General features: G+C 38.7%; 1 protein-coding gene across 2 annotated transcripts in view; it reads left to right on the top strand.

Annotated features, from left to right (window-relative positions):
- XIRP2 (xin actin binding repeat containing 2) overlaps window positions 1-24,065 on the top strand; it is a 104,131-nt gene that overhangs the window by 75,210 nt on the left and 4,856 nt on the right. For both annotated transcript variants that reach the window (XM_060778396.2, XM_067471837.1), the window contains exons 4-7: window positions 8,960-9,067; window positions 11,545-11,617; window positions 12,017-12,150; window positions 13,459-22,957. In XM_060778396.2, coding sequence (XP_060634379.2) covers window positions 8,960-9,067; window positions 11,545-11,617; window positions 12,017-12,150; window positions 13,459-22,957 — 9,814 coding nt within the window. The remainder of the gene's footprint in view (window positions 1-8,959; window positions 9,068-11,544; window positions 11,618-12,016; window positions 12,151-13,458; window positions 22,958-24,065) is intronic.

Genomic DNA, 24,065 nt, shown 5'->3' with positions numbered 1-24,065 from the left:
TGCTCTCAGTCCCGCCTCCTTTGCAGGCACAATTGGCAGAGACAGGGCCTTCTCAGCAGTGGCCCCTCAGCTGTGAAACTCCTTCACCAGTGATGTTACATCAGCCCTCTCCCTTCTGACCTTCCACAAGAGAGTGAAAACATGGCTTTGTAACCAAGCCTTTAGAGAACTTGTGTAATACATAGACTTGGAACAATGTGCAATGACTATTGGAATGGCCCAGACTATGCTCGTGGATTACATATTTCATTCTTAATGTATTGTTTTTAAATGTTTTAATTGTTTTAATATACTTTTAATTCTATTTTAATATTTATTTAAGTGCTTTAGGGCATCAAATTGTTGCCTGTATGTAAAGCCACCTTGAATCTCCTCTGGGGTGAGAAAGGCAGGGTAGAAATTTTGTACATAAATAAACTGTTAGTCCATAATAGTAATGCTTATAAGTTCTCTATAAAAATAATTAAAATAGTTTCACTCTCTATAAAAAATAATAATCATACAAAAATAAGATAGAAAAATGGTTAAAACTGGAGGCAGTTGTCAAAAAAAGATATCAATTATCTGAAATATTCAAGAATTACAGTGCAATCCCACATATAATGTTGAGGCCGGGTGCCCCAATAAATATTTCCATAATTGAATGTGAAAGGAAAAGATTGGCATTGGAGAGAAATCAAGGCAGGGCATCATCATATTTGTATAGCAAAAATCAAAGCAGATGCTGCAATACAAAAGAGAAGCAAAGAGTTTATAGTAGGAAGTTGGAACTTAAAAAACCAAGAAGGAGTGCATTGCAGTCAACCAATTGTAAGATAATGATACAATTTGTGAACTAAAATGAAAGAAATTAATTTTGTCAAACTTTGACCACTGAAAATGAAAGGATCTAAGTTATTGTAAAATCTGTAAAGAAAAAGAGAGAAAAAGAAGATAGCATCAAGGTCTCTGATTTGGAGAGAAGAACTAAAAATAATGATATTGGGCACAATCACAGAAACAGGAAAAAATAGAAAAAGAAGTCACAGCAGAGAAATAAGAGAATGTTTGCTATTTGAAGATTTAACTTCAAAGGGTGAGCAGACAGCCATGAGGAAGTAGCGAGAAGGCAAGATGACAGATCAACAAAAGAAGGCTAGATGAGATATAGAAAAGAGTAAGAATATCATCATTAGAAATTATCATTAATAGAAAAAGATTGAATGAGAGGATCTAAAGGATGAAGATTAAAAAAGAAAATAAAGAGTGAAAATCTTAAACAGAACCTTTAGAAATCTTGACTAACCAAAGTACAATTTGTAGTCAGAAAAGTGTGATAGAAAAGAGTGACTACTACCATGACAACAACCAAAAAGAATACAAAGAAAACAGAAGAATGGAATTATTAACCAGATAGCAAAGAACAGTTCAAGAGGAGATCAACAAAACACTGACGCTCAGATAAATTAGTCAAGGAAGGAAAGTTATTTCTGTTCAGTACTAATGGAATCCAATTGGCAGTAGTTGAAATGAACATTAGATTTTTTTAAAAAATACCCAAATTGCTGTGAGAAAGCAAATTATTCAAGTAATTAAAAAACATAAGACAGAAAAGGAACTGGCTAATAAACAATGAAGAGAAATGTAGCATAGTTCCGGTTGTTTTTCTTTTTTAAATGAGAAATTACATCTAAAGTTGAGAGAAAATCCATCAGAAGCAATGAGAGATTAAAATTTTGAAGTACCAAAGGTTAAGTGAGCTGTGACAAGCTATTAAAAGAAAGCAGCACCAGCAGTAGTATTTATTTTGCTGAGGGCAGAAGCACAGGAAGGTCCTCTAAAGCAGAAGTGGGCCAAAGGCTTCCCATTGGATTTGGGCAGCCCCTGGGAGCTCTGAATATGGTCTCTAAAATTCCTTAAAGGTTCATTAAAATTAAAACATTTCATTCCAGTTTGGGGGTGTTTTTGCCCCATACTGATCAAAAGCTCTCAAAACAAATAGTAGTTTGCTTCACTCCCCCAACCCCCAATAAAAAAAACTCTCAAGTCAGTCAAAGTCGTGGGCAGAACCAATGTTACATTACTCTGGGGTACCCAAGCACATCCCCCTCTTCAGTTATCCAACCCTACTCTAAAGAACAAGAAGAAAAAAACCAAGAAAAAAGACATCTAAGCTTCCTTTCTTCATGGCAGCTCCCTCATTTCCTATTTCCTGTGCACTGACACTCAGATAAATTAGTCAAAGAAGGAAATATATTTCTATTCGGTAGTAATGGAAATACTACTACTAATGGGAGTGGAGGTGGCAGTACATGCCGAGCACTCCAGTGGACCCCAGTTGGGTCTAAGGAAGCTGGAGACCAAAGAAGGAGAAGGTGGTGGCCTAGTGTGCGCTTGCCAAGTGCTCCGGTTGGGCCTAAAGAAGTAGAGGAGGAGGCAGCCTCGCAGGACCCCGGCTGGGCCTGGGAAAAGGTGAGTGAGCCTGGAGAGAGAGGGTGGAGGACACCATGGAAGGAGAGAACCGCATTTCCCAAGGTGCCCTGAGATGCCTTACTGCGAACCTTATACTTCAAAACATTAAAAAAGAATTTAGAATTCTCAAAGGAGGCAAGTAAGAGCCCTTAAAATAAAAAGGAGGAGGCTTCTACGAAACCGCACACCTTGAAGCCTCGACTGAGAATTCCAAATTCAAATTTAAAGAAGGGCTGCTCTATCTTCTTTACCGCTCTGTGTCAGTACGCAGCATAGCCATGCCTATCACTATGTCTTATTTTCGGGGTATGGCTTATATTGTGCAAATGCTTAGAAATCCTGCTACGGCTTCTTTTATGGGTATGTTGTATTTTCGGGTAAATACGGTACTTCAGGAAAGACAGGGATCATTGGTCTGCTTCTCTCAGGACTGTCAAAGACAAGTGTCAGTGCTTTCCTAGGGTTTCAAGCTATAGACGTTTTTATCTGTAATTGCCAAGGACTAAACCTTCCTGCGAAGAAAGTGCCTTGAGGCTGGACTTATAGGTCTTTCTAGAGGTTGAGAGGATGCAGAACTTAATGATATAAAAGGCAAGGAAAGTTAAATAACAAAAATTGGAGGATGCTTATTTTCTCATTTGTCATGAAAAAAATCTTGCACAGCAAAACCTGGAGAGAAAGAAGAAATAAGAGGTCAAAGAACAAAATGACCACTGAGACAAAATAGCAAGGATAGGTGGACTGAAAAGATGCAAGTTATGAAAAAGGAATACTTAGCCAAAGAGAAAGAAATAGCAATAGAGAGACGAATTACTTTGTAGTAAATCATCATCATAGATATGTTCAGTGTTGCCCAGTAAACTAAAAAATAAGCCCAAACAATGGCTTCAATTACTACAGTGAAAAATTAAAAGAGGAGTGAGAAGTGGGAAGATCTCCAGGTGTTCTTGTACTCCCAAGTTCAAGTAGCTTTAGACAACAAAGGCAATGACAAGGAATACTAGGATGGCTGCAAGATTCCCACCCCTGAAATAAAATGTAAAAAGGATAAAGATGATGGGGCAGAATCAGCAGCCTTACCTGTCTGATGCATCAGATGCATCATACAATAATTCTCATACTCATACAATAATTCTCACCATACTTATTAGCTATGTGGATCTCAGTGATGATGGGATGTGGAGCCCAATTCTTCTGCAAGATGCTAGTCTGAGAAATGCCAGGAGAGTGTGACGACTGTAGTGGAAAGTGGAGAATTTGCAGTGAAATGCTCACTGCAGGAAGATACAGAAAACTAGATACAAACAAAGGACCTAATTGAGAAAAAGAGAAAATAGTTAGGAGGTGGAGAAGAAAACTGAGTAATCAAATGTGGATAATACTAGTGTGCTTCCAATTGATGACTGATTGACTGATTGATTTCATTTATGTGCCAAGGAGGCTCACTAAAAGAATCAGCTAAAACCAGACCAACAAAACATGAACACAAAACCACAATAAAAATATTTAGTATAAACATAATTAAAATAATTGAAAATTTAAAACAAAGCATACAAAGTGTTTAAATAAAGCAGTTTGAGTTTTACTGCACAAACATAAAACCTTTATGAGGGACCTAAACCACAAGTGACTTATGGACCAGGCAAGGGGTCTATTCAACCTGGGACCTCTTCACATGTGGGATTTTATGGCCCCTTTCCCCTCTTTGAGATGGGGCCTGCTAAGGGCCATCAAATGATGCTGGCTTGGCCCCATCTCTATTCCTCCTGAAGTGAAGCGTTGCATCACAAGATGCTTCCTCCTCCACAATGAAAAGGAAAGTGTATTTTGGGTAGCTCCAATTTTGGGTAGCTCAAACATATCTGCAATGGTGCTACCCTAATGTTTTTGCCCATTTTTCAATATGATGGGGGAAAGAGCAATGCGACAACATGCACTGCCGCTCTTTTACCCATATGGTGGGGATAAGGACAGTGTGCCAACATCCCTTGTCCCATCCTTACCATATGGGGAAGGAGGGAAGAGGCTGAAGTGCCATGAGGTGTCCCGCACACCTGCCATTTAAACAGCAGCTGCCAACAAAACGGCACAGCCCAGGGGCCATGTGAAGAGGTCCCTAGTTTATGAGCTACCAAGCTTATTCCATTTAGACCATTCCCAAATTTTCCCACAACTTCTATCTATTTTTCTTAGTACAAGAAAAAAATCTTTTGAGCAGAAAAAGGGAGCATAGCTGCAGAATGGCGTTTGACCAATATTGAGCAGCTGTGTGTTTGGAAGCACTCCTAGAACAAGAGCAGAAGTACAATCTCAACAAAAAAGCAAGCTAAAGTTCAAAGTCAGGTAAAGATTAAACAAAGGATGAAAGAAACTATAAATTAGAACAAGGAGTGCATTTTCAGGATAGAACAAATGTAAAGAATCATACAGTAAAGGAAGAAGGAAAAAGATAAAGGGATGATGGGGCAGAAAAGCTGCATTCCCAGCAGGATCTAAGAAATAAGATGAATGAAGAAAAATACATTGGTGGGCAAGAGGTGCTAATACAATTGAACAGGACCATGAGATCCAAGGGCACAAATATTAAACCGCTTCTGAAGGGCAAGAAAGCCAATCAGAAAATATTATAAAATTGGTTCTTATACCATTTTTTTCAGACAAAGAGCATCCAGCCATCTTTGTAGAAAGAGAGAAAGTAGAACACTTATGAACTGTAGGACCCCAAACCATGACAAAAAATATCAACTAATATGAAGTTTGCCTCATCGTAAAATGCACAGAAAGCTCAGGAAATGAATTATTGCTCATAAAAATAGGAAAGTACATCTAGGTCACTGCAGAAGAATAAGATCATCTTTCTTGCCAAAGACTTTTAACTGCACATCTCTTTGAAGAATGTGATTGCAAACATTGGTCACTAATATTAAGGGCTCATCTGTTCTGCTTAGGGGTTTTCTTGGGAGAATTGACAGATTATCAGTGCTGTATAAATCAATTAAGATGAATGGAGTGATGGATGTGATGTGCAAACTAAAAAATGCTGTTTGTTAATGTCACTCATAAATGAGTGGGTGAAAAGTTCCAATTGTTAATTTTTAAAAACTTCACTTGCTATATTATTTAGCCCAATATCTCCTTGTTATCCCAAACAAATTTGCCATAATGAATGCAAAGTTTATATATCCACAGCTTCTTTATGAGAAATATCATAGCTTTGCAACCTGGTGCATTCTAGGCGTATTGGGACAAGAATTACATCTTCCCAAACTAGCAAGGCCAATGAATTGTGAGCATTCAACAACCAAAATGCCACTCCAGACTGTCCATGTGAGCAGGGCAGCCCTCTACAATACAACAATTTCTATGTGTTTTTTTTTCCCTTGGGGTCGGGGAAGGGGGAGATAGAGATAACCAAATAAGCTATTTTCTTGTCTGCAACGACATAACTGAAGATGGTTCTTGTGCAAATGATGGTACTCCCCAGTGGTATACTCTTTTTTGACTGTACCAATTTATGTTGGGAATAACTTGTGAACAATTTATTATTATATTTTGCCTTATGATGTTATGTGGAGCAGAAGTCAAAGAGCAGGGTATGTGTTTCTGACAGTATACAAAGTTAGCAGGTCCTACCCTAGAAACCACACAACCCATGACAACAACAGCTATAAATGAAACATGTGGAAGTAGAACCAATTATAGCTTGAATATCAGGGCTATCATTGAAAAAAGCAAATGTCTATAGGCATAGTTTTCCCATTTACACCATGGTGAATATTCTACTCTCAATATAAAGGACTCACTGGCATGCTTACTAACAATTGTTAGTGGTCATTTTATAGTAACTTGTATATCTAATTGAGAAACCTTGAGTTTTATGCAATTTGAGGCAGATGTTGTAACATGAGAGATTACAACTGGCAATACCATCACAAGCTCCTCAGCTTCCACTTCTTTTCAACTTAGATCTGCTTCAGAGAATCCTGAATGGGGAAAAATCAATTGTGAACACTTCTTAACATCTATTCCTACCTGTGGGACATGCATTGATTTTTCTGCATTTGCTTTCTCTGGCATACTATTTTTATGTGAAAATTGCTTTACAACAGCATTTCCACAATTATTTTTATGAAAAAAGGCCTGTCTAAGGCATTTCTCCCATTCTTCCTCCTGGTGCTACCCAGCTAATTTGAACTGGATACTTCCTGCCTGCAGCCAACCCCATTGTTTCCTTGACCTGTATTATTGTATTATTTCCACTCCAAACCATAATTTGAGAATTAGAAAGCTCACATTTTGCCATTCCCATTCACTCTTTCAAAAGGGAAATATTTGTGAATACATGGGGTAGTGAAAAAAGGAATCTATTCTCCCCTAAAATTTGCACCTTGTTATCTTGGCTCAGAGCTTAGTGAATATAAGTTACACAATCCACCAATTGCAGGTCCATTTGTGTATCTCTGAATCCTTCTATGTGCTCTACGGTCTACATTCAGGGATAAAAGTGTTATCTACACTATGCCATTATAGCAATTTAATGCCAATTTAACAGACATGGGCCCATACTTCACTATCCTTAGGTATGTAGTTTGATGTGATACTTGGGCTTCTTTACCCTAAAGCTCCAGTATAATTCCCAGAGAGTGCAGTCGAGCTGTCCAGGAGAGAATTCTTAGTATTCAACTAAACTGTAAATGGCATGATTTGAAGGATAAAACCATAAAAATTTAAGTAGCACCAAACTCCTCCAACTGTGGTAGTATATGGGCTTGGAAGTTGGACTGGAACACTAGGAATCAGATCCTTTCTTAGCCTCAGAAACCTTCTGGGTGAGCTTGGGTACGTCACATTCTCCCACTGTCAGAGGAAAGGAATGGCAATTATTTCTTAATAAATCTTTGCCAAGCACTAATTATTAATATGTATATTCATGTATGTGTATGTATGTATGTGTGTGTGTGTATGTATGTGTGTGTATATATAGTATGTATATATGTGTGCATGTATACACATACACATACATAAATACATGCCAAGAAAACCCTAGGATAGAGTTACAAGAGGTCAAAATAATTTTGAAGGCACATAACAACCAATCAAACTGCTATATTGGATTAGAAATATTCTATAATGTTGGGACTTTTCACAAAATAATTTTATGCCACATTTTATGGATGGGTGGGGGTGTTGAATTCTTGGATCTGCAAAACAGTCATTGGCTAAAAATCTTACTGCCTAATCCACTTGATCAATTGTTGAACAGTGAATCAACACATCAGCGAATCCCTTTGAATCCAAGGGTTTACTCTAGTAGGGTCTATAAATAATAGGGTTCAAGGTAACACTTTTGCATAGAAGATATTTGTAGAAATCACTGTTTCCTGGGGGAAAATGGATACTGATTGGAAACAAAAAGAAGTATAATAAAATTTGAGATTTTTTTATTAGGCATTCTCCTATTAAATCTCCTTTCCTGGGACTAACTACTTCATGTGCTACTTCTGCAATAGTAGGAATATGCCCCTTTAATAATAATAATAATAATAATAATAATAATAATAATCTTTATTTATACCCCGCCACCATCTCCCTGATGGGGACTTGGAGTGGCTTACATGGAATTTCCCTTCCTCTTGGCAATTGTCATAACAAGGAAAGATGGGAACTATTCTCCTCATCCTCAGTATCTAGAAAACAACTGTGAGCATGTTCGAAGTGGCAGGGAAGCAAGAAGAAGAAGAAATGTCTATCTCTCCTTACTTCTTGCTGCTAATGAGAAGAAGATCAGCAGAGAAATGAGTATGTGTGTGAAAGAGAAAAATACTTCTCCTTTGTCATAGCCACACAACCACAGCAGCCAGGTTGAAAAAGATGGGAGGGAAGTGTTCCTTTCCAGCCTGGTTTAGATTTAAATCTAAGAAGGAAGCCAACTGCAGAAGTTAAAGATTGTAAACTGTGGTGGCTTGCCATGTTGAATAAAGTAATTACACTTTTCAGTGGCATCCCTAGAGAAAGGTCTTAGAGTGCCCTTTCTAGAAGCTAGTTGTTAGGACTTCTAAGCTATAGCTTTATAGATATATCCGCACACTAAAACTGTGAGTAGCCTGTGCATGGAGTGCTGCATCATCCTAAAGTTTGGGAAGATTCTGGTCACATACTTACCACCAGATAGGAATTTGGTGATTAAATCAATAAAGCTATAATTAAAACCCAGGTCACTGTGTACAATCTCTTTTGATGTGTATCTTATGCTACAGAGAAAAGGAAGTCTCTTGTAGGTATACAGTACTGAAACTACAATGGTATAGCAAAGCCTGTTCCAGGTTTTATCTCACCGTTGTCCATTATGTTATTACTTATAATCTTCTCATAAATAACAGTCAATTTGATTGTGCATCTTGTAAAACCATTTACATGGGAGGGAAATGCAGCAAAATCCTGCTCTTGTCTCTTTGTTTTCAAGTGTATCATTAAATTACAAATGTCCATTGGTTTTATTCCATCGTAGAAGATGTCGAGCCAAAGTCAAGTCAAGATGTCAAGCAGCAGCACAGAAACCCAAGTAAATGAAGTGACTTCAAGAGCAACACAGCAGGAAGCCTTTCAATTGGAAAAGGTACTGATATTATTTAATAATTATTGTGTCACTAAGCAACAGCCCAATGATGCAGATTTAGCAAACTCTATTATTGTTGTGCCCTTCTTGTCTTGTGGTGCATATGGGAGCCAATATGGCTCAGGAGCTAACAAGAATGAAAAGAATGTTTATTTCTGTTTGCTTCCTGAGCCCTGATGCTCAGGAAACCCAAGTGGGAAGAAAAGAGTGGCAGCAAAATTCTTGGCAGTTTTCAAAGTCTTCTAAGGAATTACATGTGATTTTTAAAAGGATGGATGGATTTTTTTCACACAGATTATTCCCCACCTGTAGCCTCACATGCCAGAAGCAATGTGTTTCATGTAGAAAATTTGTTTCTTGTTGAAATTGGATATATATCTGGGTCAAAAATACACATATATTTCTATGTGGAAAAATTCCCAGGTGAGGACACCTTTTGAGAACTTTGCAGAAATCTTTAGTTTCTCATAGTAGGGTGAAGACTATGGAGACCATTTGTCTTTTCATGCAAGGATGAGAACCACAAATACTGTACATCTATAGCTAACAGAGCTGATATCCTGTTAGTGCCTTATAATAGTTTAACCAAACAATACCAAAGAAACTCATTTTGGGTCATTGCTGATGTCAGAATTCTGCAATAACCAAAAGTTATAACCAAAAGTAATAACCAAAAGACTCTGGAACACCCTCCCCAAAGATCTTAGACAGGCCCCTACACTGGCAGTCTTTAGAAAGAACTTGAAGACCTGGCTGTTCCGATGTGCCTTCCCAGAATAGGAAATCTCCAATACCAAGTCCCATAAGCACTTTATTAGAACTAAGATTGCTGCACACTGCACACTGCACTTGCCCTATAAGCCTTATATACCACCTGTCACATCAGCACTTTTAATCCTGTACCCATTACTCTGGCCCGGCCCAGTTTTATTGTGTCTTAGTGTATTGTTTATTGCTTGTTGTTTATATTGCTTTAATTGTTTTTAATTTGCCTTAGGTTTTGTATTGTTATATTGTGTGTTGCCTTGGCCTTTGTAAGCTGCATCGAGTCCTTTGGGAGATGCTAGCGGGGTACAAATAAAGTTTAATAATAATAATAATAATAATAATAATAATAATAATAATAATAAGTTCCTATAAAAAGAAACCTATCTTGTAAGCCACACAACTGTGTCTTTTCCATTTTGATTGCCTCGCTGCATCATATGGCTCTGTGGTTTGTACTTTGGTAAGAGATAATAGAAGAACTTTAAATTCCCCTCACTAAACTGAGGTGCTAAACTTGTTGAACAAAAGGTCACAGGTTTGAATCCAGAGAGCAGTGTGAGCCTCCGCTGTCAGCCCCAGCTTCTGCCAAGCTAGCAGTTCGAAAAATGCAAATGTAAGTAGATCAATAGGTACCGCTCCTGTGGGAAGGTAACAGCACTCCATGAAGTCATGCTGGCCACATGACCTTGGAGGTGTCTACAGATAATGCCAGCTCTTTGGCTTAGAAATGGAGATGAGCACCAACCCCCCAGAGTCAGACATAACTGGACTTAATGTCAGGGGAAAACCTTTACCTTTACCTAAACTGCAAACCCTATGATTCCATGGGATGTGACCATGTCAGTTAACAGGGAATCAGGTTATCATAATTTATCTATCATGCCTAGGCCCAGAAGTAGATGAAAGCCCCTCCCCTCTTAGTCCCATCTTGCCACTGGTCTCAAAGGAAGAGAAGGAGCAGGCAGAGCTCCATCATGCCTAGGCCCAATGCAGATGTGAAGTTCTCCATCTACCCCAACTGCCATTGCCCTAGCCTCAGAGGAAGAGAAAAAGAGGAACACAGTAGCATCATGTCCAGGCCCAAAAGCAGAAGAAAGCCCCTCCCTCCTTTCCAATTACTACTGCCCTGTCCATGGAAAGAGACTCGAAGATGCAATATCTGCTGGATGGCCTTTTTCTTTTGTGTCATATCTTACTTAGATCATGAGTCTGATGGCAGGGAACAATTTTCTTTTACTTGCAATGATGGCACTATATAATCAAACGATGGTGATGGGAATGATAACAACAACATGTGAAAGGGCCCCTGGAAACTTTTAGAATACCTTTTTTGTTATTTTGTTTTAATTTTGGACTGGAGAAAAGGCATTCTTGGTGGTCTGGAGGTGCTGAAAGTTGCAAAAAAACACCTGAGAGGGGCAGTTGCATGTGGTCCCAGAATTGCATTTCATCCGTTCATGGGATCTTTAGTTTTGTATTTATGTAAATTATCCCATATTCATCTGGTGATACTGTAAATCCTGCTGCAGTGTTAATCAAACAACACATCAAACATCTAGAAGCCACACAGTTTCCATTCCTCTCATATGGGATCAGATAGAAGCAAAGCATTTGTTTGTGCTTCAGAATCTCAGGGAAAAAACTTGGAGAGATACTACTGTTCTGGTGAAAGTGATTTTTACTGAAATAGAGTTTTTTTTTAAATACAGGTTTCTCATCAAGAGCAAGCATCCACTGAGGTTAAGAAAACTTCTAATGTTATCGAGAGTACTGATAAAATTGGTAAGAATCCACTGAAAGTTAAGGGAAGAAATAAAAATGCTCTATATGTATAGATCAAAGATAACATCAATGGAAAGCAATTGATGTTCTATTGCTTTCAGTTGTACAGCTGAAAGTTGTACGCATTTGACCAGTATAGTTCAACTAAGTTGCATTTCCAAGCTTGGTGCCAAAGATAGTCTATGGATCCCGGCCTATATGGAGGCGCTAGTAAAGAAGGGGAGCCCAACTTGCTTCAAGAATAGATAGTTCCAAATGATCCTGAGAAGAAAGTCTAGCTATCTGCCACATATGAAGGCAAAGTGCCTCCAGGAAATCTGTCACCAATGACTAAAGCCAATTAATCCTAATTTAGTATCATCCTGAAATAACCTTTTCAGCTTTCTTTTCACACCACAGTGGTCAATGCTGCCATGAATGAGGAGAGTCCAAAGGTTTCTGCACAATCTTTAAAGCAGCACTTTGAAAAACCAGCCCAAGGAAAGACACTTATTTCTGGCCGAGAGAGTGGAACACCCGCAAAACAGATCAAGGTCAGTGGTTTGGAAAGGGGAGCCCTCCAGTTAATGAATACTGAATTGCTATAAAATTTTTATTCTAAAGCTAAAATTCCTTCCTGGGCTGCAGTTGCTGTAGATTCAGAATAAGCATATTTCATCCGTTTGTTAAGATGATGCCTGCAACATGGTTTTCAGTAAACAATTGATGTGCTTGGCAAGAAGCTGATCAATCTCTCAGTCCTTTGGGGCAATTTTAATGGTAGCAGGGCAATTTATGGTTGCTCGTAATGTATCCTTTAAAGTATTTGCTTGCAAACAGTTGTTCTTTCCTGCCAAACCCGCACTGCAAAGTACTGAGGTTAGAGATATTTTTTTATTTTTTTATTTGATTTCAGGCATTGTTTGGGTGCTTGGTAGCAGGATATCTCATGGCAGAATTGGGGTTGTGTTCCTGTGTCTTCCAATGTGTTGACATTACATGAGCCAATGCACCAATAGTAATTCATAACATTGAAGTGTTAGCCTATATGCATCTAGTATGTTCAATTCCATGTAGCAGAAATAATCTGGAAACTGTAACACCCTGATGTATATTCTTTAATGAATACCTACCTATAGGTACTACAGTCTTCTTTAAATCAACCTCACTTTTTGTATTTGCTAAATTCTTTTTCCTTTGTTGTGTACTCTTTCTTCTGTCCATTTCAGCTCTTACAGCAAATCTGTAAAGCTATGAGTGCAACACCTGATAACAGGAGATATAGGCACTATCCAGATGGTTTCAGAACACAATACAAATACATTATCAAATAGGTTAATTAAATATTATAAATATAAATTAGGTATTGCACTGATGAAAATTACACTGCATTCAGAGGTCTATCTGAAACTGTGGATGATAGCAAATCTGACTGACTAAATCTGGGCTGTAAGTATAACATAGGATCGCACTGGAGGATCTAGAGAGGCCCACAAACATTTCTTGTGGGGATTATTTTTTAGAGTATGGGTAAGTGAAACTATGGATATCAAATCTGGGATTAGGGTTAGAAGCCCACAAACATTTCTTGTGGGGATTATTTTTTTTGGAGTATGGGTAAATGAAACTATGGATATCAAATCTATGGATTAGGGAGCCATACTGTATACATGAATTCTCTGTGACTGTGTTAAACCACCCTGTTGTGCTCAAGTATTATTTTAGGATGGATGAAAGAAGATCTTATTTCCTTTAGCCTCCAGTTGTTTATTGCTGTGCAGAAATGAACTGAGCACATAGAATGGATGCAAAATTATGACTTAATTTAATAAATAAATAAATACCAATTTTGTCTCCTAAAGATTGAAAATGAGTGTCAAGAAATGATCTGGCCATCTTCAGCTGTTTCTTCTTTTGCTGAAGCTGTTTCTACAAGTAGACAACAGGAAGCATATATGGTGAGGAAAACCAAGCACACATCTGCTGCCTCAGCAGCAGCCTGCTGCACCTCTTCTAAATATGGGAGTACAGAGGAATTTCCTCCTCCACCGTCTCCAGACTTACTACAGGCTCCATCTGAAATGACAGAGTTTTCCCAGTCCCCTGAACCCTCTCCCTCTCCATCAAAGCAACCCTTCCCCAAAGATTTTTATTCTAAGCAAAGAAATCTTTATGAGTTGAAGCGTTTATACAAGCATATTCACCCAGAACTGAGAAAAAACCTGGAAAAGGATTACTTCAACGACATTTCTGAGATAGTGTCTAGTAGCAACACTGAAACAGGTACCTCACTAGCAGGAGATGTACGTCAGGCTCGATACATGTTTGAAAATTCAGAAAGCAGCCCTCAAAAATGCATGAGCCCAGAAAGGGAATATTTGGAATGGGATGAAATTCTCAAAGGGGAGGTCCAATCGATGAGGTGGATCTTTGAGAATCAGCCCCTAGATTCAATCAGGGATGAATCCCCTGATCCAAATGATGTTAAAAGCATTGGAGATCAAGAAATAATTGCAGGTGGAGATGTTAAGTATACTACTTGGATGTTTGAAACACAACCCATGGATTCACTGGGCACACATACTTCAGAAAGCCCAGAAAATGCAGACGGAGTTCCTGAACTGGCTTGTGGAGATGTCCGCACAGCCACTTGGATGTTTGAAACTCAGCCATTGGACTCAATGAATAAAATTCACCACGAAACAGAAGAAGACTCTGAAGAATCTTGCTTTAAGGAAATCACTGGTGGAGATGTGAAAACAGTGAAGTACATGTTTGAAACACAGCATCTGGATAGCCTGGGGCAGCTTTATTCAGTGGATGAAACTAAATTGCTGCAGCTCAGATCTGAACTAAAGGAGATTAAAGGGGATGTGAAGAGAAGTATAAGGCATTTTGAAACCTTACCAATGTATGTTATTAGAAACAATTTAGGCCAAATGCTAGAGATTAAAACTGTCCAGAGGGAAGATCTGGAGAGAGGAGATGTCAGAACTGTACGCTGGATGTTTGAAACACAGCCTCTTGACATGATCAACAAAGATTCCCAGGAAATCAAAGTTGTCTGTGGAATCTCCATGGAGGAAAGCATCAAAGGTGAAGTGGGCAGGGCAAAATGGTTATTTGAAACCCAGCCTTTGGATACTATTAAAGAGGAATATGAAGAAACCGTTGTGGAGAAAGAAGCCATTCTAGGCACAGATGTCTGCAAAAAATGTTGGCTTTTTGAGACCCAGCCTCTTGATACCCTAAAAGAAAGGGAAGATGCAAATCCTTTGCCCTCAGAAGAAATAATAGGAGGAGATGTAAATACCACTAAACACCTATTTGAAACTTTGCCAATGGATATGCTAAAAGACAGCCCAGATGTTGGAAAACTTCAAAAAATGGCAGCCACTGAGGAAGAGAAAGGGGATGTGAGGCATCAGAAATGGATTTTTGAGACTAAGCCACTTGAACAGATTAGAGAGGAGCAAAAGGAAATTGTAAGAGCTGTGAAACTGGAGGAAATTGATAAGGGAGATGTGAGCAGCTGTAGACATGTATTTGAAACATGCCACTTAAGGAAACAGGATGACTCCTATAAAATCCATGTTGAAGGAGTAACACAAGGTGCAGTAAAATTAAATAAAGCTGTGTTTGAAACCACTCCATTGTATGCAATTCAGGATAGACTTGGGAAATATCATAAAGTTAAAACAATTCGACAAGAGGAGATCATAAGGGGAGATGTCAGAAACTGCAGGTGGCTATTTGAAACGAGGCCCATTGATCAGTTTGATGAGAGTATTGAAAAGATTGAGATTATTAGAGGGATATCTTCACAAGAAGTACAGTCAGGTGATGTCAAAACAGCAAAATGGCTGTTTGAAACACAGCCTCTTGATTCCATCAAATATTTTGCTCAGATGGAAGATGAAGAAAGCACAGAAGAGTCCCACGCAACAGAAGTTGTCAAGGGGGATGTGAAAACATGCAGGTGGCTATTTGAAACACAACCAATGGAAACTCTATATGACAGAGAGACTGTAGAGTCTGATAATGAAGAGATCCATAAAGGAGATGTCAAAACTTGCACCTGGCTTTTTGAAACCCGGCCTCTCGATGCCATAGGGGAAGACTCAGAAACAACCATAAAACTCCACACAGTGGAGCAGGAAGAAATTCAAGGCAGTGATGTCCGCACAGCATGTTTCCTCTTTGAAACAGAGAAGTTAGAAAACATACAAGGAGAAGAAAGCAAAGAAATCAAGCGGGTTGTTGAAATTGATATCCAGCCTGGAGATGTTTCTACCATGAAGTATAAATTTGAGAACCAATCATTAGATTCCATAAATTCCAGTTCAGAGGAAGTTTTGAAGAAAATTAAAAACTTACAATATGAAGATATACAGAAAGGGGATGTTTTGCATTGCTGTTGGCTTTTTGAGAACCAGTCTCTGGACGAAATAGCAGAACATGAAGAAGACAGAACCTCAGTAAAAACTGTGACAGACATACAAGGTGGAAACGTGAGAAAGGGGTGCTTTATTTTTGAGACCTTTTCTCTGGATCAGATTAAAGATGAGTCTACTGCAGATATAAGTGCCATAAAAACTGTTAGTGAAGATGAAATAACAAAAGGAGATGTGAAAAGCTACAGAATGCTCTTTGAGACCCAGCCACTTTATGCAATTCAGGACAGAGAAGGGTATTATCATGAGGTGACGACGGTTAAAAAGGAAGAAGTTATACATGGAGATGTACGTGGGACTCGTTGGCTGTTTGAAACTAAGCCTCTGGGATCAATAAACAAATCAGACAATGTATATATTATAAAATCAGTCACCCAGGAAGATATTCAGAAAGGAGATGTTAATTCAGTCAGATACCGATTTGAAACACAGCCATTGGACACCATTTCAGATGAGGAAAAAACCATTGTTCCCACAGTGGATAGTGTTCAGGGTGGTGATGTGAAAGCAAACAAGAAATTATTTGAGTCTGAAAAAGCCCAAGAAGGCATGTATGTAAGAACAGTGAGCGTCAGTGAAATACAGCATGGCAATGTGAAGACATCAACTTGGCTCTTTGAAACACATACCATAGATGAGATCAGAGGAGAGGAATCAGAGTATAAAGATGTCAAGACAGTAACTAAGGAGGAGGTGCAAGAAGGTGATGTTCAGCATTCAGTGTGGCTTTTTGAAAACCAGCCACTGGACTCCATTAAAGAAACTGATGAAAGTGATGGAAAAATAGATAAAGAGGAAATTCCACAGGCAGATGTTAAGACCACAACATGGCTCTTTGAGACAACCCCTTTCCATGAATTCAATGAAAGCAATATTGAAAAGGAAGAAATAATTGGGAAGAGTGTGAAGGAAACTTTAAAGGAACTTTATTCTCACAAAGTCGTAGAAACACATGGCATTATCTTGGAGTCAGATGAAATTGGAGATGTCAGAATGGCAAAATATAAGCTGATGAATCCGGAGGCTCCTGAAATACAAAAAGAAGAGATTATTAAAGGAGACCTAGCCAACATCCTATTGAACCTACTGTCCAGACCCAGTACTGAACAAAAGGAAAATAAAGTCAATGAAGATGAAAAGGGCAATGTGAATTTGACCAAACAAAAGTTGCTGAATAGATCAACAGATGTTCACGTTGAAAAAGAAGAGGTAGTTAGAGGTGATATACAACAAGCCATTAAAAACCTGTTTAGTAAGGATAGCTCTGTAAAACATGGAATTTTAATTCAGGAAAATGAGAGGGGTGATATTAACATGACAGTCTATTCTCTTTTTCACAAAAAGGATGGTAATAACATTAAGCAAGATGAAATTATTGGTGGTGATGTGAAGCGTACTATTCACAGCCTTCTCTCTTCTGCCATGAATAATGAAATATTAGAAAGACCTAAAATAGATGACTCTGAAAGGGGCAATGTTCAGTTTTTTACAACATGCATAGAAGCTGGAGCTCTGGATTATCTGAAACTCCTCCAGACAGGGACAAATGAAACATTTTTAACAAGGAATCATGAAGAGGAGGAGGAGGAGGAAATAATTGGTGGTGATGTCGAAGGGACAAAGCTGTTATTTAAGAAAAAGAAGCCTAAAATTCAACGGACAGTTAATGAAGCTGACATAGTCCCTGGAGATGTGTGTAATGCAGTTAAAATCTTTATGACTGAGCCACAGAATACATCTTGTCATGTATGCAAAGAAGAAATTATAAAAGGTGATTTGAAGGCAGCCTTAAATTCCCTCAGCCAGGCCATAAATCAAACAACTGCTGCAGAGAAGGAAGAAATTATAAAAGCTGACATTCTTGCAATTCTGCAGTCTCTTAAAGAATCAGCTTATCATCTGAAAGAAACAGAAAAACCCGATGTCATCCCAGGCGATATTAAGCAGGCTATTGAATCTCTGGAGAAAGCAAGAGACACAAAAAATGAAATCTTGAGACAAGAGGTTGTTCAAAGTGACCTTGAATCCACCCTGAGGTCTTTGAAAGCAGCTCAGCAGTCTTTCAAGACAGTAGCTATAGCAGAAATAGATGGCAGAGAAAGCCAGACAATGGTGGGGAACTCACTGGAAGCTTCAGCAGAAAGGAAAATACTACAGCAGCAAGGAGTCACCAAGAGTAATATCAGACAAACCAATGAGAGTCTGTTTAAGCCATCTCAACAGTTGGTCAATCATGAGGTTAATGTAAGTGACGGTTTACAAAATAATATAAAATCTCAAAAGAAACATCATGCAGGGATGAAGTCTGAAAAGGAGAGCCTCCTCATTGAAGATACCAGAGCAATCCATCTGAATCAGAAACAGAGCACCAAGGCACATGAGGCAGATAAGAAAAATGTGAAGGGCTTATCTAGTTCCCAATACAAGGTCATGGAAAAAGGAGATAAGTCTATAAGTAAAGTCAGAGACCATAACATTGCAAAAGGAGAAGCAAAGTGTCACACAGATCAATATATGAGTGATCAATCTGCTTTTTGTGGCAATGTTCAAAAGAAAGAAAGAATAGAAAAATCAGAAGCAAGCAGAATGATGAGGAAAGACAGTTCATCCAATGTTGTTCAGTCCACAAAACAATTTACCGGAAAGAAATATAATGTCTTTCATGAACATAAAGATGACAAACATTTTGACACCAACCTTCAGGAGAGGACAAAAGAAAAATCAACACTGTCAACATGTGATCACAGGTCTGGTCACAAAGAAGCAGGAGAACCGGTCAACATGTCAACTTGCATGATTTCCAAAGCAGCTGGCCATGTTCGGACACAAGAGGAGCAACACAGTAGAAAACAATCTCAGCATTCAAACGAGGTTTGCAAAGAGAAGAAAAATAATGTGAAGCCAAGCCAAGCAGAGGTTTCCATGGCATCAGAACAAAATATAAAAACCAATCAAAAGGTCAGAACAACACAGGAAATGCACACTGAAATTAAAGAAGCTGAAAGGAAGCAAAGCTGTAAAGTTATCCAACAAAGTGAGAAATCCATGCTGAGGTTTAGGGGAAAGGCTAAAGTGGAGGGTGCGGAGTCAGATTTCAAAGTTATGGTGAAAAATCCACTAAATCCAAACAAGAATCCTAAGCGCCCAGACAGGTCGGAAATTGATTCTCCACCGCCTCCACCTCCTCCTCCATCACCTCCAATTTCAGTCACATCCTCTGAAGCTGACTTACCTCTGCCGCCACCACCTCCTCCTCTAACTCATTTGATGACAGCTTCTGACAGCCAAAGTTTTCCTTCACCTCCACCGCCAATAGGACAGGGCAAAATGGAGAGTGAGCATTTTCCTCTCCCACCACCCCCAGTAGAAGTCAAGGGTGAAAGGGAACTAGCTTATGCTCCATCTCCATCACTTCTTCCTCAACCCTCAGCTATTCCTCAGCCCAAACAAAAGAAAGATAATTTCCTCAAACATCTAGACAAAACACTGCAAACATCAGTTCAACATCATGACAGCCTTAAAGGCAGCAGAGGCTCATACAGCAAGTCACATCCTCAGATGGAACCTGCGAAAGATTTAGAAACAAGCCAGCCTAGAACACATAGAAAAATCCAGCCAAATATTGTTCAGATACACACACAAAGTGATGCCACAAAAACAGTGGAAGAAAAGACAGAAAGCATAATGATGAGGAAGACTGCTAACCATGAAAAGAAAGAGGAAACTATCTGCACAAAAACTGAAGAGATTCTAAGGCCCTCATCAGTCACAGAAGCAACCAAGCTGAAGACATCACCAATAACAAGAACAACTACATTTCCTCTTGTTAGGTCTCCTTCTCTTCCGGCAGAAGCAACACAAAAGAAACCAAAGCTTTATGTAAGAAAATTTAAAACCCCTTTAATGATTGCAGAAGAGAAATACAGACAGCAAAGGGAAGAGATGGAGCAAAAAGAAGCCAAAGATGTTTGTTTACTGACTATGAGACAAAACAGTGAAACTTGGGGTAGTTCTGCTCAGAACGAGTTGGAAACATGTAATTCCCTCCTAAATCCAGAAGAAGTGCATAAGACTCCTCTGCAAGGGCCATTGCTCTCTGTAGCTCTAGAGATGCCCACAGAGCCTGCATGTCAAAGACAAGCCCAAGTGGCAAAACCACAAGTTGATGAGCAACAGCCGAAGCCAAAAGTAGTAGCAGCCAATCAGTCTCAAGTCATTTTGAAAATCTCAGCAGAGGAACACAGTACAACAAAAGCTGTGCACAGTTCACAAAACCTTAATAAACAGTGTGAATCTTCTCAAAAGGTAGAAACCCATAGAGAACATACTGTCCACAAGAGACAGCAATGCCAAAATGAGGAGCAACTGCATCTGTCAAAAACCAAAGTAATGTCACCTACTTTCAAGGTCAGAACTATCAAGCTTTCTCCTTTAGATCAAAGCTTACATGAAATCCATATGGATTCCATGATACACAAAAACCAAGAAGGAACTAGTATCCAGAAGCAGCATATTAAAGAAAAACAGAAAGAAAATTTAAGCAAAGCTACTATTAAAAAAGAGAACACGACAAAATCAAGTAGCCATGTGAATGTCGATGAGAAAATGTGCCCAGAAAAACCAATTTTAAAATATACAAAAAGAAAAGAAGAAGTAAAGGACAAAGAATCCAGTGAAGTGAAACAGAGGTTAGTTCAAAGGCAGGAAATTGAGAAAGACAAAATTAAACAAGAAAGTGTCTCTTCAGTTATGGAAGGAAAGCAGAGCCAAGTAATTGGTTTCCCTAAAGAAAAAAAAGTATCAGCTCAAAGACAACAAGAAGATGTTAGCAATAAATCAGAAAAGATGGTCAAGCAAAAGATAATTGATATGCGCCAAGACTCACAGACTTTGACTTCCGAACAAGGGAAAACTCATGTTTTGGAGACAAACATTCAAAATAAAAAACTGTCCCATCAAAACAGTGATATAAATCGTATGGGCTGTACTACGGAAAATACCAACCAACACAAAAAGGTCCTTCTTAAGACGACAGAGCCAAAACAAGAGTTTATGCAGAAAAAACCATTATCATTCAGTTCCCCAAGAGGATCACCACAAAGCAACGAGAAAAGCTCAGTAGATATATTAGAGTTTCTGAGGAAACGTGAGGAGGTACAGCATATATTATCCAGATTAAAAGAGTTTGAAATTGAGCCAAATAAAAATGGCATCCAAACATTTCAGGCATTCTTAAACGTCATTCCAGAATGGCTAATAGAAAAAGAAAAGAAGGAAAGCTTAACCTACATTGCGCAAGAGAATAATGTGGAAAAGATGAAAGAAGAATTACTGATTGTTAAGGAACAAGCTGCCAAAATGCTTGAATCATGTGAAGATGCCATCCAGACAGCCATGATTTCCATGAAACCTCTGAAATCTAGAAAGGGCACTCTTCAAGTTGGGGAACCATCACAAAAAGTAATTAAAGATAGCATAGGATCTAGCAAGAAAGACTCACAGAAAATGAAGGAGATTAACAAAGACGTAATGGCCCATCAAGAAGTAAAGCAAATAATCAGTGCCCGCAGACTGTCAGAAATAGGAATGACTTCACCATCCCTAAGAACACGAGCACCATCACCTACTTACATTACCATTGAATCTAGATGTGTTGAACCCTCCCCCAGGGTTGAACCCTCCACCAGGGAGTTTGTATCTCCTGTCCAAAGGGAACGCACTCCAGTTCCACCATCACCTCCTCCCAGAAGTGTGACACCAACATTTAAGACACAACAAGTGCCAACCTCCTGCCCTTCTCCCTCCCCTCCAAGAAGCCGCTCGGAGCAACTTGCTAAACTGAAAGACACAACTGTGAAACTGTCTCAAGGAGCAACACAAAATAGATCAGTAACTCCAATTCCTATTTTGGAGAAAAGGTCAGAGATTGTTAAATCCCCTGCAACACTCCGGCGGCAAATCAAGATTGACACGCGCCAAACTGATGTTTTGTCTTCCAAAATGTCCTCTGTGAATGAATCTCATGTAACTGCCAGTGCAGTAAAGAAAATTAAAGAAGCCCATGAAGAATCTGAAACAAACAAAATACACATCTCCCAAAAGAGAGGAAACATTCCAGAAAGCTTGGAGCCACATAAACACAATGTTGGCTCTATTTGCATCACTCAAAAGTTTGAAGTTCCTAAGGCTGATTCTAAAGGGCTCATGCATACTTTTGAAGCATCTGAGCATATGATTCACATAAGAAAGGAGCCAGAGGTACCTGAAAAACTGAATAGCCAAAGTGAGGACAAAATAGATATAGTGGTAGGAATGTTTAATGATACACCCAAAACTGAGGTGATATCCCAGAAGAGGTATGTTGAAAATGGTATAATCCATGGCCAAATGAAGGAAGAAAGGCACAGATTAAGCAGGAATGGATGTGGACAAACTTCTCAAGAGCCTGAAAAACAAAAAGAACATTTCCAGAGGTCTCCAAGAAGGCGACAAAGAGAACCCAAGGAAAATAAAACCTGCAAGCAAAAGGAATGTGTCATCCAAGAGCATTCATTAGAACCCACGGTATGTTTTGACACAAAGTCACACAATGAATGTTCCTCCACCATGGATTCATTTGAGAACACAGTTGTTGAATCAAGAGCTGCCGTTTCTACTTCACGAAGCTCAGATGGGATGCAGTCAGGAGGATTCGGCTTCAAGCGTGCACCTCCAACATATGAAGATGTAATTTCAGGGCACATCTTGGATATTTCTGCTGCTGATTCACCAGAAGAGCTGCTAAGGAATTTTCAGAAGACTTGGCAAGAGAGTGAACAAGTCTTTAAAAGCCTGGGCTACAACATCTCAGAAGCTGCTGAAGCAGAAGTACGAAGCAGCTTCCACGAGGAAGCAGAGTTCATTAGTGGTAAATAAGCATGCAAGGTGTGAAGGACATTTTTAACAGCTTTAAGCATCTGGCACCATGGCAATAATTTTTTTTTAAAGAATTAATATGCAACTGGAAGGTTGAAGTGACATAACTCCACTAACATTTCTACATTTGTATTTTCCTTCCTTCCTTCCTTCCTTCCTTCCTTCCTTCCTTCCTTCCTTCCTTCCTCCCTGTCAGATATCTTTTGGCTCATTCCAAAGGCATGTGCTTCAATGTATGTGCTGATTGTGGCTAACCAGTACTGACAGTTTTAGGTTAGTATGCTCTTTGAATTCTGATAGTGAAAACATGTTCCCAAGCATTAAATAGAAAAAATAACACCTCACAAAATGCTTTATTTCTTTTTTTTAGTTGAAACATTTTGGGGGAATGGGCTTGAATGAAGGCCTTTGGATTTGCATGTCATGTTAAATACAGTGAAATCTTGTGTTTTTTATTTCATTTTTAAGAGATTCATGTAAGCTCCCATCTATACTGCCAAATAATACAGTTTGAAACAATCAGACTACAGCAGATACCTTCACCTGACTTCATTCTGTTTTGTTCATTAGGGTAGAAATAAATGGCTTTCAAAGGATATGAATAACTCTAACCCTCAACATATGAGAGAACAATGTCTCTATGTACAGTGGTACCCCAATGAGAAAGAAAACAGTATAAAATGCTATTCATATTTGACATTGGAGTCAAAAACGTCACCCTCTTAGCTGTGCTTGATATAACTATTGTGAAAGCAGTAGTGTAGTAAATAGGATACACAACAGAATACATTGCTAAATCCATCCCCTGTATTAACTCTAGAAATTAATGTACACTAGACTAGAGCGATATGTTAATACAAGGACACCATTGAACTCAGCCCATTATAATTGAAGCATAAACCAGTGTGACTTATTTAAATGCAAGAACACATGTTCACCTGTTATATTTTATGTCCTTGCATTTAGATTATTTATATTGTTTTATGATGCTATTGTAATGGCCTAAATCTAATGGTATCACTGTACTAAGGCAAGGTCCAGAGAAGCAACATTAAACTATTCAGACTAAACAAGGAATACCATGAACCAACAATTCTGCA

The sequence above is a fragment of the Anolis sagrei genome, chromosome 1 (genome assembly GCF_037176765.1).
Source record: "Anolis sagrei isolate rAnoSag1 chromosome 1, rAnoSag1.mat, whole genome shotgun sequence".
Lineage (NCBI taxonomy): Eukaryota > Metazoa > Chordata > Lepidosauria > Squamata > Dactyloidae > Anolis > Anolis sagrei.
Note: the sequence above shows the minus strand (reverse complement) of the source record. Positions and strands in the feature narration are given on the sequence as shown.